We start from the raw sequence: 16,306 nt of genomic DNA on the forward strand, positions 1-16,306 counted from the left end.
GTGGGGAGGACAGTGTAACAGCAGAATAGTGGACAGGTCCAGCTCTCCCCTTGGGGGGCTGGAGTTACCACTGCTCATCCACCTGTACAGCTAGAGAAGATTATAAACTCATGAAACAGGTCTTTCTAGACACAAATATGTGTTTTTTAAAAATGTTGATTAATTAATTTTAGTAATGTCTATTTCTTTTTTTTTTTTTTTTAGATTTTATTTATTTATTCATTCATGAAACACAGCTAGAGAAGATATAAACTCATGAAACAGGTCTTTCTAGACACAAATATGTGTTTTTTAAATGTTGATTAATTTTAGTAACGTCTATTTCTTTTCTTTTTCTTTTTTTTTTTTTTAGATTTTATTTATTTATTCATTCATGAAACACATACACAGAGAGAGGCAGAGACACAGGCAGAGAGAGAGAAGCAGTCTTCATGCTGGGAGCCTGATATGGGACTCGATCCCGGGTCTCCAGGATCACGCCCTGGGCCAAAGGCAGGCACTAAGCCGCTGAGCCACCCAGGGATCCCAGTAATGTCTATTTCCAATGTGGTGCTAGAACTCACGTCACTAAGATCGAATCCCATGCTCTTCTAAGCCAGCCAGGTGCCCCAATCTATAAGGATTCTAAAAAAACAGGTTTTTATTAAATGGTTACCAAATTCATTACAGCTTTGAGTTATTAAATATAATTTTAAAAGATGCTAAAGAGGGGAGGGGTCTCCAACTCCCTAAGATATGGAAAAACTATCTTTGATGCTTACTACTAATCTGTTCCAATAAAATATCCTGGACACTCTAAGCCTTGAGGATTCAAATGCTCTCCCTGACTGCCACTCCTCAAAGAAGAAACCAAGAAAGTAATAAATAAATCCTTCATCCAAGGTTGTCACTCTACTTGGCTCAAAAAACATGGCCTCCAAAACTATCAAATGAATTTTTTGTTTGTTTGTTTTTACTAGGGCAGTTCTTTCTCAATATCCATCCAAGAAGAGTTAGATTCTGAAGAACCAAGAGGGAATAGCTAAAAGTTGCTTCTACACAGAGCAATTAGTGGCTCCAGATTATAGACTCCAGTAAATCTATGAATAAAAAGAAAAAAAAACCCAGGAGGCAGCTATTGCCAATAACGATGAACCACACTGAAGAGGGAACGAAAGCAAGGAGAGGGCTGGGCCCAGATCACTGGCATTTTTTAATTTAACACCACCTGGCACATAGCTCTGAACGTAGGCAGCATCTCACTCAATACCTATTGATTGCTTCCAAGTTGAATGATATGAGACCCCTGGTACTGGCCATGGTCTGTATTCCTTTTCTCTCAAAAGAGGAAGAAGGAATCTAAAAAACATGTAGTCACTCTGGATCAACAGCTCATGGTGCTTAACGGCACAGGGGCCTCTGAGAACGGTGGCTACAACCCTAGGGGTGACTGTCCTTGCCAAATCACAGTCATCAAGATGCCCTGAGTGGGTAATGAAACCAAAGCTGAACAAAACCTATTTCGCCCTAAAATCATCTGGACAGGATCTGAGTCGCGACTATACAAATCACAGGGAAAGTAAGTTATTTTCACTGAAAATTCCGATACAGAAATTTAGACTAAATTTAGACAAAATGTTTTTATGTACCTGCCTATAACCATTTTCTGTAGGCCTCAAGGGGGGGGGGGGGGGGAGAAAGGTCAAACAAAGCCTAAGATTTTAGGGAAATCAGAACAGATGAGTTATTCTACCTTTAATTCACGTTTTTAAGTCACATTATTTTCCTGATGACTTCTAACAGTGAAACTTGAGCCACGACACCCACCAAAGCAGCAGGAGAACCCCATCCACTAGAAGACCACAAATTCAGGCTTTAGTTCAAGCTAACATTTTTAAAGTAGCCTTTCTTCTGCAACTTAAGAAAAAAAAAAGTCAATGAGAAGGAATAAAAAGCCTTACTTTGAATCTGAAGTATTTTTTAATACCACCAAACGCTATTATTAACTATGCACGATACAAGCATGTATACACATACACATATAAAAATAAGCACTACAGATGTGGGCAGGAAAATTCTTAGCAAAACCCCCACATATTTCAAATACTGTTCTTCTTCATTATTGTCCTCTACCATAATTAGCATGTTACAGCATAACAGGTGGCTTTCATTTATAGAATGCAAAATTAATGAAATTTGGAGATGGTCCTGTCTTCAAAAACAAATTGGCTATTCTAAAAAAAAAAAAAAAAAAAAGCACACCTCCTAATGTACAGAACAGAAACAAAACAAACCCCCTTCATGCTGGCGTTCCATATTATCTAAATTTCTGAATGTATTCAAATAGGTAAATTTAATACATTTACGGACAGTTTGGAGTACACGTCCCTCAAGGAAAACAAGTCATTATGACGGGCTTTACAAGAATGGGGAAGAGACAACAAAGACTGCCTACATTTCCAGCTCGGTAAGCTTAGATCTGCTTAATGCTGAGTGATAACAGAATTTACCACCATAGATGGAGCTGCTCTGCAAATGTTAAATCTTAGGCAAATTTGTGGGCAGTTGTGTTATGGGGTCCTGACCCAGCCATTCTGGACAGACAGACCAGAAAAGCATAAATAGTGCCACTATAAACTAAGTATAGCATCTGTCCCTAACAAGTAGGACACAAAAAGTATTTTTTAGAAATATGAGGAGACACTCAATGGACTGTCAACACACAGAGGAATGTTTAATATACTCAAATAAACAAGATCTGTGCCTTAACGAGTCAGGCATTGTTTAAATTTAGTGAGTGAAGAAAGAGAGAAGGTCAGACAGGCGACACGGCTTCCCAATTATGCAGAACAATCCTTCAGATCATGTGAAAGCTATAATTAAATGTTGTTACCAACCCCTCACTACCCTTTCTCCCACCTAGAAAAGTAATGCATGAATTCAGCATGAGCAGATTATGATTTGCAAAAATTAGACATACTCAGTAGGGGAATAAAGCTTTCTTGCATTAAGTCATGTATCTTGAAGGATAAGAAAAATCACAATATTGAAAATAAATCAAAAAAAAAAAAAAAAAAAGAAAAGAAATCCAACATAATAAACACAATGATTACTCCTAGACCAGATCCATTAGACCACCTCTGGGTTTTCTTTCTTTCTTCTTCTTTTTTTTTTTTTTAAATTTATTAAAAGTTTTAAGCTACCCACCCAAAAGGTATACCACACCTCTGCAAGCTGTTCCTTAGGTAGAGTCCTTTAAACTCAGGGCTTTAAAAAAGGGATGAGTTCACCTGAATATCTAGAGAGAAATTTGTTTGCAGCGAGGGAGATGAGTGGACAAGAGCTCTGTCCATCTGAAGACCAGTGGTAACCTATCTGTCCTTGCATGTGAGCACACGCACACGCACACGCACACACACACTTCAGTTCCTTCCAATTAGAATCATTTTTTTCCTCCCTTAAAAAATGCTACATTATCGGAAAGGTTAGGTAGAAGAGAACAAGGAGAAAATAAAGTTCACGTAAACAGTGAGCACATACCTGCCGGGTGATGCCATTTCCTCTACATTGTAGAGCCCAAGTGCTGGGTATTAGCATTATTGCTACTATAAAGCTTCCGATAAAAATGGATGGTCTCTTGCGGACCTGAGAACCAGCTGGCTGCTTGAAAAGTGGTTTCCCCCATATATGATTCAGTCTCCTTGACAAATATACTGCATCGTACTGGATGAGTCATCCGAGGGTTAGTCCGCATTTTATAGGCCTGTTGTGTCATTACTCACATTCAACATCCTGCTTCTCAAAAGTGGAAGCTGGAAGCCTGACAGCTGACAGATGCTTTTTCCAATTAAAATATTGTTTAAAAAAATTCCTGTAAGTTATGATTATCAATCACTGATGATACTATGAAATGCCCAAGAAGCAAATGCACAGCTCAATACCTGAGAATACAGTGGTAGAACCACAGGCGCAAATTGCTTACCCACCCCCATCTCCAAACCAAATAATTTGGTTCAGAGCTGAGAGCAAGGACTCCTCTCTTTTAAGATATCAGTGAATTAGTATAGGCACAGACCCTGTTGATTCTGACGTTGTAAGTTAACCCAGCTGCGGGAGCTCTTGTAAAAACTACACATCAAAATTTTGGTCCTGGTTAATCCTGTCAAGTGGGAGAGTGGCACTGTATTTATAAAAATGTCTACTTCTTAAAGTTTTTTTTAGGAATGAAATGATGGGATATCTGGGATTTGTTATGAATATTTTAGCTAAAGCGGGGTGGTGGTGGTGGTAAGGAAATGTGGTAAAATCTTCATCGTTGCTACATCTGTAGTAAGTAGGGATCGGCTATATTATTCTCTCTTCTTTTGAGTTATCCAAAGATTTTTATAATAACTTGTTTTAAAAATTAAAGGTTTCTTTCCTAGTCCCTACAGTCTAATTTGTACCCAAACAAGGCACTTTTCTAGTTGGTACGAACCTATCATATGTGTGAATGGCCACCATTCACACAGTGCAACCAACTGACCATGGGCGTGGGAGTTTCCAGCTTGAAGATATGACACACATGTCCAAAGGCCACTGTGAGAGCTGTATCCACCCAATGAACAAATGCCTGGTGCTCTCCCCTCCCAAGACTATCTAGTGGTTGTTCCTTATGCTTCCTTTGAGGACACAAGCCCCAGTCTCATTCGTGAGCTCAATGTTGACATTACAAGGGAGAGGTTACTATTTCCAGCTTCCTTATATGGTTTTGGAAACACTCCATGAGAGGTTATGTAAGTCACATCCATAGTCCCCTTATACCAACACATCTCTTTGTAAGGTAGCAGTGTTTGCTCGACTCACTTTATGCTCAAATTGGGTTACTTAAACCATCTGAGGGAGAAAGAGAGCTTTGATTTCATGCCTGGAAAAAAAAAAAAAGATATGGAGGCTCCAATGTATGTTAAACAAAACCACCATTGAAACTAGGTGTTGTTTTAAAAATCGTCCTTGTTGATATGTTCTGAAAGTGTGACAAGTCACCACAGGAAACTTAAAACTTTAAAACACAGAGGTCCTATGACAGCCTAGGACCTCTGAACTGCTCCCTTGAGTTCTGAATCCAAAGGACAGGAGGGTGTGTCTGGTCAAGGCCAGTCCTCAAAAGACATTGCCCAAGTGGACTGAAAACATGCAACAAATGGTTGTGATGGTCCCCACAGAACATCAACTGACAAATGAATCCAATGAATCCAAACTGCTTAGGACCATGTGTAGACCTGAGCTGAAGCCCTCGTTGGTTCTACAAATTCTTTCCTCATAAAGGCTGCAAGCTACAGGCTTATTAAAATGCCCCCTCGCAGCTTAATGAAAACTTTTCACATTTGCAGAACACAGTTTACAACAGGCAGAAATGGGGGGAAATTCAAAAACCTCTAGCCTAATTTGAGTTTCTATAAGTAATTTGAAGAAATAAACGTATAGTTCATTAAAGAATATAAAAATCAAATTTAATTAAAAATTTAAAAGCGAGATGCCTGGGTGGCTCGGTGGTTGAGCATCTGCCTTTGGCTAAGGTCCTGATTCTAGGGTCCTGGGATCGAGTCCCACATCGGGCTCCCCATAGGGAGTCTGCTTCTCCCTCTGTCTCTCATGAATCAATAATCTTTTTAAAAATATATAAAAGTAATGGTAATAATAATGTGTACACATAAACATATGCACACACACACACACACACATACAGAATGAGAACACGGCAAATATGGTAAAATGTTAACAAATGGGGAACTGGATATAGAAGAGTCCTTCAGAGGCGCCTGGGTGGCTCAGTCAGTTAAGCATCTGACTCCTGGTTTCAACTCAGGTCATGATCTCGGGTTGTGATGCTCACAGGATCATCAGCCCAGCCCCGTGGTGGGTTCCATGCACAGCACACAGTCTGCCCAAGATTCCCTCCCTCTTCCCCTGCCCCTCTCCCTCCATTTATATGTGTGCACACGTGCGCGCTCACTCTCAGACAGATATATAGATACATAGATAGATACCACCTTTTTAAAAGATTTTATTTATTTATTCATGAGAGACATACAGAGGGGCAGAGATACAGGCAGAGGGAGAAGCAGGCTCCATGCAGGGAGGCTGATGTGGACTCGATCCCGAGACTCGATCCCGGGACTCAGGGATCACGCCCTGAGCCAAAGGCAGATGTTCAACCGCTGAGCCACCCAGGCATCCCAGATAGATAAAATCTTTTTTTGTGTGTGTGTGTGCAGAGGAAAAGGCATTTTATCTGGACATATAGGAATTTACAAGGGTATATATCTTTAATGAATTAATAGCTAATCAGTATATTTTCTTTTTCAGGTGATTTCTTAAAGTTTCTTCTAGTTTTTTTTTTAATAAATTAATTTTTAATGGTGTTCAATTTGATAGATAAAATCTTAACAAAAACTTTGCCCATCTAGCGGAGGTAACAAATAGAAAAGAAAAAAAAAAGTCCATCATTCTATTCCTACAACTTTTCTATGATGATGAAACACTTCAAAATAAAGTTAAACACACATAAAAGAAAATACCATAACCTTGTTTAAAAATTTTTTTTGCCAGCTCTAATAACCACCACAGTTGCTGGTACCACCACGCCCATTAAAAAAAAAAAAAATTATGCACCATAAAGGAAATTTACCAAAATGTCAACACTAGGAAAGGTCTCTGGGTTAAGATTTCTCAAAGGGTGTTCCCCATAAACAGTTTTAGAAGAGGATCCAAAAACAAAACCAAACAACCAAACAAACATTTTGGGAAAACTACAAACTATGTCCTTGAGAATACTGTTTGTTTAGTCTTGCATTTCGGAAGTTTATCTGACTACAGGAACCCCTCCCTCCCGTGACTATCCCCACGAGAAGAAAGCACTTTGGGAAACGTTGCTGTATGTGATGGGATATGGAATTGCCCCCCCCCACACACACACATCTTTTTACTCTTTTTAGCTTTCTTCAGAACACGCCTTACTTATTACAACAACAAAAGGCATCCGAACTTGGTTTCTGCCATCGTTAATGAACATTCCTATTTGGCAGATTGCACGCAAATGACCATCAGGAGTCAGCAAACAATCTGTAGCACGCAATACTCAGTCTCCCTGAGCACACGAGATCGGTGTGACCTCAGTGGCACCTACGCGTACAGCGGATTAACAGCTCACGGCAGGGTTGGCGTTAGAGACGAATGGCCATCCCAAGGCGCAGCAGCTTGCTCCAGGCAAAGCACTGGGGCTTGGAACCTAGAAATCAGCCTGGACTCCTCTGGCCTCAGACTCCTGGGCTTTTATATACTCCTCTCCTATGATCCTCAGGTATTTAGGAAGCAAAACTAGCTGGGAAGCATAGCAGAACTCGGCTTCCAATTTATTGTAACTCGTGAATGGACTCATTTTAAGTTTTTGACACATACTAATTTGTAAAGGAGTTTTTAGCAATGATGTCTTTGCATGTTTTGGGGCTTTTCAGCAGGGATGGAGAGAGGCTAAAAGTCCAAATACTGGCTAATGTCAAGATCTAAAGGCAAATGTGGGTATCAGTGATGAAATCTATAGGCCATACCGTGTAGTGGTGAAAGAGCCTGGAATTGAGTCAAACTGTCTCGGTTCACAATCCAGCCCCACCCTTATGCTATTTAACTTCTCTAAGCCTCTGCTCCTTTATCGGTAAAACGGGTGTAATATTAATACCTTCACAGAATTGTCCTGAACAGGATAAATGGGATCACTCACAACAAGTACTTAGTGCAGGCCCGGCCACGTACAGAGCACGCCTGAATTTATGCAAACAACAAAGATGGGGATGTCTCTCAAAGTCTTATAAATTTAGATGGGCAGGAGTGGGCAACTTAGGGCCAGCCACCACACTGGTCTGTTCCTATATCGCCCAGGGCTGCTTTACAGCCACAAAGGCAGAGCGAGCAGTTGTGACAGTGCCCCGTGGTCCCCAAAGCTGAAACTATTTACTAAAAAGAAAAAGTTTGCCAACCACTGGCGAACAAGAATTTAGTGGATAAAGAAAGAATCGGGTCTTTCCGCTGTAGTAGTTTCGGTTATTGGTTCTTTCTTCTGTTAAGGTCTCAATTTAAGAAACCAGACACACAGGCGTTACTTTCAGTGATCTGGTCCCTGAGGGCTGGAGCTCCTCCCTTCCTTGTGATGCAAAACCCGCACCCCAGTGCCCTGTGTCCCGGCCAGAGGCGGTATCTAGAGGGCCTGGGGCTCCTCCCATCTCCACTCCTCCCTGACCGGCCCCCTCAGAGAGGAAGACCTCCCTATTTCAGAGTCAGGCTGATGAGTGTGAGCCCACAGACCTGCCTCCCCTCCTCCAAGTCACATCTGTACATTATGTTGAAACCACATGTGTCCCCAGAGCTTGAAGCAAGAGGTGAAAGATGATCTGGAAGAGGCATTCAGGAAACTGAACAAACAGAAATGAAGGATGCTTTCAAGAGGGCTGGATAGCCACAGGCGGGACTAATACAATTTGAGGGGCCTTCAGAAACGAGGGCTGCCGTAACATCATCACTGCCGACAAGAGCCCAGTAAAGAGACCGAGGGCCAACCCAGAAAAATGAAGAACATGCTTTAGATGCGGGTCCCAAGGCAGTCCCTGCATCCAATCGTGCTGTCTGTTTTCTTTGGCAGGAAAGCTTGTTTATTTGGAGAAATGAACCCATTGCATTAATGGATAATGCAGGTGAAGGGAGTCCTGGGACTGGTCTCTGGGAGAGGAAACTCAAACAAAAGAAACCATTCTAACTCCCTTCAGTTAGCTCTTATAGGAAGAAAAAAAAAAAAAAAAAGCCTTAGGCAGCTGTTTGGATAGAGATTAAATCTGAGGTGTACTTAGATACACAGCCTTTCTGGTGGCCACTTGTTGCCTCACTGGCAAATATCAACAACTTTACAGTCGATCCAATAGGAGATTGCATAGTTAATACCAATGCGCATGCTGAGGGCTCTTCAAGAAAGGGAAGGGGGAGCCTGATGATTTCTGTTGTCACTTTCTGAGAACAGGATTTCAGAGACATACTTACAGTGACAAGTCTCACTTGAGACCAAGCCAGTTTTCAGCCACACTCCTGAAAGTGTAACTGGCTGGCACGAGGTTAAATAGGTTCTTTATAACACTCGTGGTTACTCTGGGGATGTTCAGCTTGGTCAGAGCCAGAAGACCTGCACTGAGCTATTATGTTTAGCTGATATTTTCTTTCTTTTTTGAGAGCGTGGGAGTCGGGGGGCCTGAAGGAAGGGGAGAGAGGCTTAAGCAGACTGTCTGCTGAGCACTGAGCCTGGGGGTTGGGGGGCCTCAATCTCACATCCCTGAGATCACCACTCTGAGTCGGATGCTTAATCAAACGAGCTACCCAGGTGCCCTAGATTTTTTTTTTTTTTAAAAGATAAGAGACCTTATGATGTGAGGACCTTTCAGGCTGTGGATTTCTTGAAGGAAAGGTGAAGGGAACTGACATTCACCCCGTGCCTACTTGGTGCGGGGCATTCTATATGGTGATAATACTCACAAATTTTGTGCCTGGCCTGCGTGCAATAAAAACAGGGGGCTGGATTACGAGGTCAATTTAGCCCAGAGAGTTTAAATACCTTCAGACAGGGCAGGACTGACAAAAGTGGAAGAGGGAATCCAAGGTGTATCAGAAACATGGGAAACTCACTCTGGGAAATTAGGAAAGGAGCTAAGAGCTTAATCAGGAAGGAAAAGGTAAGGGCATTAGGGGTTTTGGAGATATGGCCAAGTTGGAAGCCAGATGTCCACCAGAAGACCATGTTAACCCTTCAAGCCTGGAGAGCAAACAGGGCAAGAGGGCCTGGCCTCAGAGACATGGGCTGCAGAGAGAAACAAACCTACACCTGTGCCTGAGATTTTAAGTTCAAGGGAAGAAGGTGCCTCAAGACCTGGAAAGGGAACATGGGAAGTGCCCAGTGGGTGACCAGTGAGTGTATTTATCATGTGCCACACTCAACAGTGAGATCTGTTGAAAATCTGCTTATGGTTGGATAGGTCATTCTTCAAGATACACTTGCTCCATGAGAATCCTACACAGGCTGAGTGTGCCGGGCCCAAATCTGCCATCAGCTCAACCCAGCCCAGCCCACTCTGTTGTTTCCCTAACTTCAGGACAGAATTGGACCTGAAGCTGCTCAAAGGCTGTGTAGTTCTAGGAAGTCTTAAACCTACCATAATGCTGGCCACAAAAAACTTATCCAAGATAATGGCAGCTTCCTAGCTGGAGCAAACCTTTCTCGCAGAAGAATTGGACCTAGAGCCACTTCAGAAGTGGAAGCCACTTTTGTCAGATGGCTCTACAGATATTCAGTTGTGGAAATGGAAATCTCTCTTGAGAACTCTCGACAGTGCTCTTTGACTGTTCACCTATAGAAAAAGCACACACTGCTGGAGTTAGAAATCCTGCAAATTCATTCTGTTGGGAGGCAGTAGCTTGGGCCTGGCTTTCCCACTAGTTACGTGCCTTTGGGCAGACTCACTTTTCTTGGTGCTTCAGTTCCCTTGTCTGGAAAACGCAGGGCGTAACCTAATCCAGTCTTTGAACCTCCAGAATTCTACAAGGCATGGATGGGTAACAGTGACACGAGAAAACTGCCTACTAACACAAGTGAACAGAGAAGAGAGAGGAGTCTAAAGAAGGCTGGCAATGCTGGTAGATCAAGACCAAGAGACTGGCAGCAAAGCTATGTTCTGACCCTGGATCTAAGAGCCCAGCCTAAACTAACACACCCGTTTAAAAGGATGTGGATCTCACCCCAAAGCTAGAACTGTCTTTTCCTTACAAACAACATTGGTCAACAACAGCAGCTAATGTCAACATTGGCTGGATCATATGCAAGCATCGAGCTTTACGATTTCACAGGACTTTTATCCCAGACGGAGACCAGAGGTAGGAAATGAAGCCTAGTACACTCTCTTTGTCTTCATGGCAATCAGTACCACTGATTACGGCATTTTGCTGTGACTTGCATGTCACCTTTGCTATTGGATTTGAGACTCTCGAAAAGACCCCCCCACACACACACATTTTTGTAGCTCAATGCCTACCAAATGGTAAACCTTTGGTAGACCAGAGTTTCTTTCATTTCATTCAACAGAGATGACCCTTTATTGGCTTAAATAGGGACTGGGGATGAAAATTAGATGGAAGGAGGAAAAAGACAGAAAGGTAGTAGCAAACTTTTGTAACATGTATTCTTCTTTACTCCAAAACATGGTAAGCTCACTGTAGAACATTTAGAAAATGCAAAGGAAAACATTCACCTGAAGTGACATCTAGGTGGTGGAATGTAAGAGCATTACAGGCATCTACATGCCTGTTTACTAATTTAATGTATTATTTGTCACTGTCTGAACCCCATCACACAAATAACTGGGAAATGTTTCCTTATTTTTTTTATTTATTCATTTTTAATCAAAACAAAAGATATTGTGTATAAGGCTTAACAGGATTTTTTTTTTTTTTTTTTTTTTTTTTTTAGTTCTTTAACTCAGCACCCTGGGCAGGGGTGGGGGGATAAATAATCTATGGGTTTCACATCTTAGAGATCTTAGATATTAACTAAAAAACTAGAAGAGCAGTCTAGAATCCTAAAGCAAACTTCAAGAGATTTCTAGTTCTAGACCAATGACACTTGACATATGAGTAAACTAAGGCCAGCAGCCAAGGTTTTTGTTCAAATTTAGTTGTAGGAGCCAGAAACTGGGCTCACAACTTTGGACTCTGAGTCTACATTACCTACCTAGCAAAACCCAAAACCATCCCTCAATTCTGTCCCCCTGATAACTTTTGGTTCTGAAAGGCAATCAGAGGCGATTCCAGACCAAGAGAAGTAGATGATGGTCGGTGTCCAGAATATTTACCGGCACTACAATTCTCAGGTACCAGGTTAAATAAATCACCAGAAGGGCAGCCAAAGTGACAGATTACTCTGAAAATTGTTTCTCTGAAAATTGTTTCTGACTTCGCCATCAACATTTAGTTCCATCAGAAATTTTTAAAATGGGCCAACGAATCTGAGTTAGGGCTTGCTGGTCAACAGAGTGCAAGCGATCAGGTAAGGCTTTCAGATCACTCACTTTGGCACCACCTTTTAAAGGATCTTCCCCTCTCTGGAATCTCCAAAGGTGGTCATAAAAAAACTTGCTGAGAAAGGAAAGGAAAGAGGAGAATCCAAAGTATCTCCCCAAGAGAAGATCATTGCTCTCTCTGTGCTAGGTAAGCCTCATAGGGGAAGTTTGTATATGCATAGTTAATTTTCCCATATTCAACATGAGAACAGAAGCCAGAGTCTGAGTACGTTTAAAAGGAGAAAAGAGGGGCAGCCCAGGTGGTTCGGCGGTTTAGCGCCGCCTTCAGCCCAGGGCCTGATCCTGGAGACCTGGGGTCGAGTCCCATGTCAGGCTCCCTGCATCGAGCCTGCTTCTCCCTCTGCCTGTGTCTCTGCCTCTCTCTCTGTCTCTCGCATGAATAAATAAATAAAATTTAAAAACAAATAAATAAATAAAATAAGAAAGGCTCTTTCTCTCAATGAACACATGAACTCTGGAGTTGGTCAAGATTTGGGAACCAACTGTCCATGTGCCCCTCCTGATCTGTTGCTACCACTGAGAGGACCCTGGTAATTAGAGATGCAGCACACACTCATCTTTTAACATGGACTGCAAATGCTGGCCAACTACCTCACTTGGTGCTCCATCACGAATACAGTGATCCGTCCCAAGACTGGAGAAGAGGCAAATAAAAGGCTGTATACTGGCCTCCTCCAGAGCTGCCAAGGGTAATTAGGACCACATGCCATTTTCATGGGTACAGCTCTACTCAAAAGAGAAAAACACCTGTAAGTGAGATAACAAGTCCCAGGTCAAACTTCAACCTGGTCAGTGCTCACTCCTAAAACAGTTCTCACTGTAGTCATTCAAGGACAAAAAGGGAGCAAGGAGGGCTTACTCACTCCATTCACTTAGATGCTTACCAGTTTTATTAAAATTAGTACCAGATGGCTAAAACAGAATAGTGAGAATGATCAATGAATGTGGGTCCTATGTAGTTTACAGATGCAAAACCAAAGAGTAAGGCCCAAATGCACAAACTGGCATAAAACATAAGAGGTATACTTGTGGCAGAGCCCAGAATAGGTCCTGAGTATCCCTGAATTTCATCTTTTAAAACACTTTTAAACAAAATTCACTCCAACCATGTTCTTTGCTGATTCAAGTCTCCTCCAGATTCTTTCCGCCCTTCTTTCTCCACTCAAGAGGGAGAAAACTGTTGCACGCATTTGTTTCCTGTAAGCCGTAGAGAAACTGTCCCTAATACTAAGAATGTGCCAAACGTGAAGAACAAGTCTTAACATTAGAACATTCCTAGCTACCAGGGTAGGACCAGTTCAGCTCCACAGGATTTTGCTACCACTCAGTAGAAGTTGGAAATAAAGACAAATGCACAGACAATATGGCACACAGGATGCCAAGGTCGAAACAAGACTGCACAGAGAGACGGGAGATGGGAAGGGAAGCCATCCCAATCCCTTCACCCTGGCCCGCAGCTTCTCCCACCATGCCTCCTCCTCCTAAGAGGGCAACCAACTGTGCTGGAGGACGTAGGTGGCTTGCGTTCCCTGTCCTCTCTGATTAAAATTCAGATGTCAGCTCAGTTTATATTTCAGGGTGAGGAAGGAGAAAAGCCCATGGGCTTCAGAAAAGAAGCAAATATTTATAAATCTGCTTTTGAGTAAGGCATCACAGAAAAATATGGCACATATTCCATGGGCTGGTTAAAGCTTCACTGATCATTTCAGAACATACCAGACTCTGAGTTGTTTTAAGTACAGGTAAGGAGTGGTCAGAAGCTTGTCTAAGATTAGCCGAGGCATGATAAGCCATCAATTTATCTGCAGGATATGTGATTGTTCTGCATAAGTAACACATTTATGATTCATAAATCAAAATATAAAAAGGGATACTCCCTTGGGGTGCCTGGGGAGCTCAGCTGGTTAAGTATCAGTCTTTGGCTCAGGTCAGCTTGGGGTCCTGGGATCAAGCCCCACGTCTGGCTCCCTGCTTGGTGAGGGAGTTGCTTCTCCCTCTCCCTCTGCCTCCCTCATTCTCGTTCTCTCTCTCTCTCCAATAAATAAAATCCTTAAAAAAAAAAAAAAAAAGGTATCTTCCCACCACATCCTATTTGCTCTGGTCCTTCTTCCATCCAACACACCAGTAGTAAACGTCTTTTAAAAGTTTTTTTTTGTGTATCCGGGGCAGCCCGGGTGGCTCAGCAGTTTAGCGCCGCCTTAGGCCCAGGGCCTGATCCTGGAGACCCAGGATGGAGTCCCCCGTCGGGCTCCCTACATGGAGCCTGCTTCTCCCTCTGCCTGTGTCTCTGCCTCTCTCTCTCTCTCATAAATAAATAAGATCTTTTTTTTTAAAGTTTTTTTGTGTATCCTTCAAGGGTTTATACAAATATATTATTCACATATTCTGGATTTTTTTTTTTTTTTTTTTTTTACCTCCTAGGGATCTTTCCAAACGGCAACACAGAACAAATTCATTCCCTTTTTACATCTGTACGATATTCCACCATAGAGATATAGTACGATTTATTTAACCACTATAAATGTTTCTATTAAAGAACATTTAGGGTTTTCTGAACCTTTTGCTATTGAAAACAATCCGGTGATGAACAACTTTAGAGATCAGAGTTGCCTTTACGTATTAAGATGCTTGTTTACTGCTCTGTAACCTGACCATGATACAGAGACAGAAGGAATAAAAACCTTGCCATGCAAATCCATCTGAAATCAAGACAAAGCTCTTCTAAAGCAAAAAGTATGGTGATGGAAATAGGAGATTCTCATTTGATATGATGTATATGGAGTGGGCACACAAATAGATATTTGTGGAAGGAGCCAGAGTCCAATTATTTAGGTTGCCCATCCTCCATCCTTGTCCTTCTCCTGCCCACTCCCCACAAATACTTGCCACCCATTCATTCCAGGGGCTCTCCAGTCATCGGTCCCTTTAAGAAATTCCAGCAGCATCCCAGCTCTTAAGAGCCACACTGTGTCAATGTGGTGACTGGTGACTGTGTCAGTCTTTCTGCCCCCCTCCGCCACGTCATCACCTGGACCTAAACCTGGAGGTCTAGCTGGAGGTGAAGCCTCACAGAACCAGCTGCACCCTAAGGAAGCAGGGCTGAGTTGGCTGGTCCCTGCATCAAAGCACACGTCCCAGGTGAATGCTCAGGGAGAAGCAGCAGGGCAGGACCCCTCAGCAGTGCCCAGACAGGAGCCCAAGAGGCAGTCCCAGCCTTTCCCAGCCACTGCCTTCAGCAAAGGAGCAGGAAATCTGAAACTGTCCACAGAGCTGACTCATGCTGTCTTTCTGCAAGCAGCCTCAGGTTCTATTCTAAGTTCACCAAAGACACTATGCCTTCAGGCAGAGGCAGAGCAGCACAGCGGTGGCTGTGACTGGGGCCTCAACAAACCTCCAGCACAGGTCAAGGTCTCACCAGAAGGGCTAACTAAGGAAGGTAAGGAGCAAAGAGAGACCATCCTGTAAACATCGGAGGCGCCGAATGCCATTTACGCCTTTTGTCAGACCTGCATGTGCATCCTCACCTGTGTGCACACAATGATGGTTTAATTACCCCGGGGTGACGTCACACTATTAAAAATGAATTATACTTGTGTAGACCCTAATTGGAACAAAGCAAATGTGTAAGTGCATTTTTGTGACAAACTGGAAGAAAACTGAGCCCGGATTTGCTATTACATGAGATTAAAGACTTACTGTTAATTTTCTTAGGTGTGTTAATGGTATTGTGGTTATTTTTTAAAAGTCCTTAATCTCTTAGAGATACACACTGAAGTAGTTATAGATGAAATGACCTCTAGGATTTGCTTTAAAATATGCCAGGCCACTCCTTCCCCCCACTTCCCCAAAAAGCGCGTGTGGTGGGGCAAAGGAAACATGAATGACTGCTGGGTGATGAGTGCATGGGATCCCTTACATCATTCTTTTCATCTTTGTGAATGTATAAAACATTTCCTAAGAAAACAGGTTGTTATAATAGCTGTATACCACTGAGACCTCACTACTGACTGGAACGGGCAGGTTCAACCCCTAGAGGGGACACCCTCGCCCCAGATAATCTGTGGAGGATAGACAGGACAAGTCAACTCAGGAGGAACGGGACCAGAAGACTTTTCATCTCGTCACCTAAAGCACTGCTTCTCAAACGTGGCTGCACACTGGCATCATCTGGGAGTTTGGCC

General features: G+C 42.5%; 1 protein-coding gene across 2 annotated transcripts in view; it reads right to left on the bottom strand.

Annotated features, from left to right (window-relative positions):
- SPRED2 (sprouty related EVH1 domain containing 2) overlaps positions 1-16,306 on the bottom strand; it is a 115,885-nt gene that overhangs the window by 50,321 nt on the left and 49,258 nt on the right. Inside the window, exon 1 of one of the 2 annotated variants that reach the window (XM_026017806.2) lies at positions 3,520-3,786. The exons of the other annotated variant lie outside the window; for it this stretch is intronic. Coding sequence (XP_025873591.1) covers positions 3,520-3,536 — 17 coding nt within the window. The 5' untranslated portion in view covers positions 3,537-3,786. Of the gene's footprint in view, positions 1-3,519; positions 3,787-16,306 lie in introns of those variants that run through there. 2 annotated transcript variants of the gene reach the window in all.

The sequence above is a fragment of the Vulpes vulpes genome, chromosome 16 (genome assembly GCF_048418805.1).
Source record: "Vulpes vulpes isolate BD-2025 chromosome 16, VulVul3, whole genome shotgun sequence".
Taxonomy (NCBI): Eukaryota; Metazoa; Chordata; class Mammalia; order Carnivora; family Canidae; genus Vulpes; species Vulpes vulpes.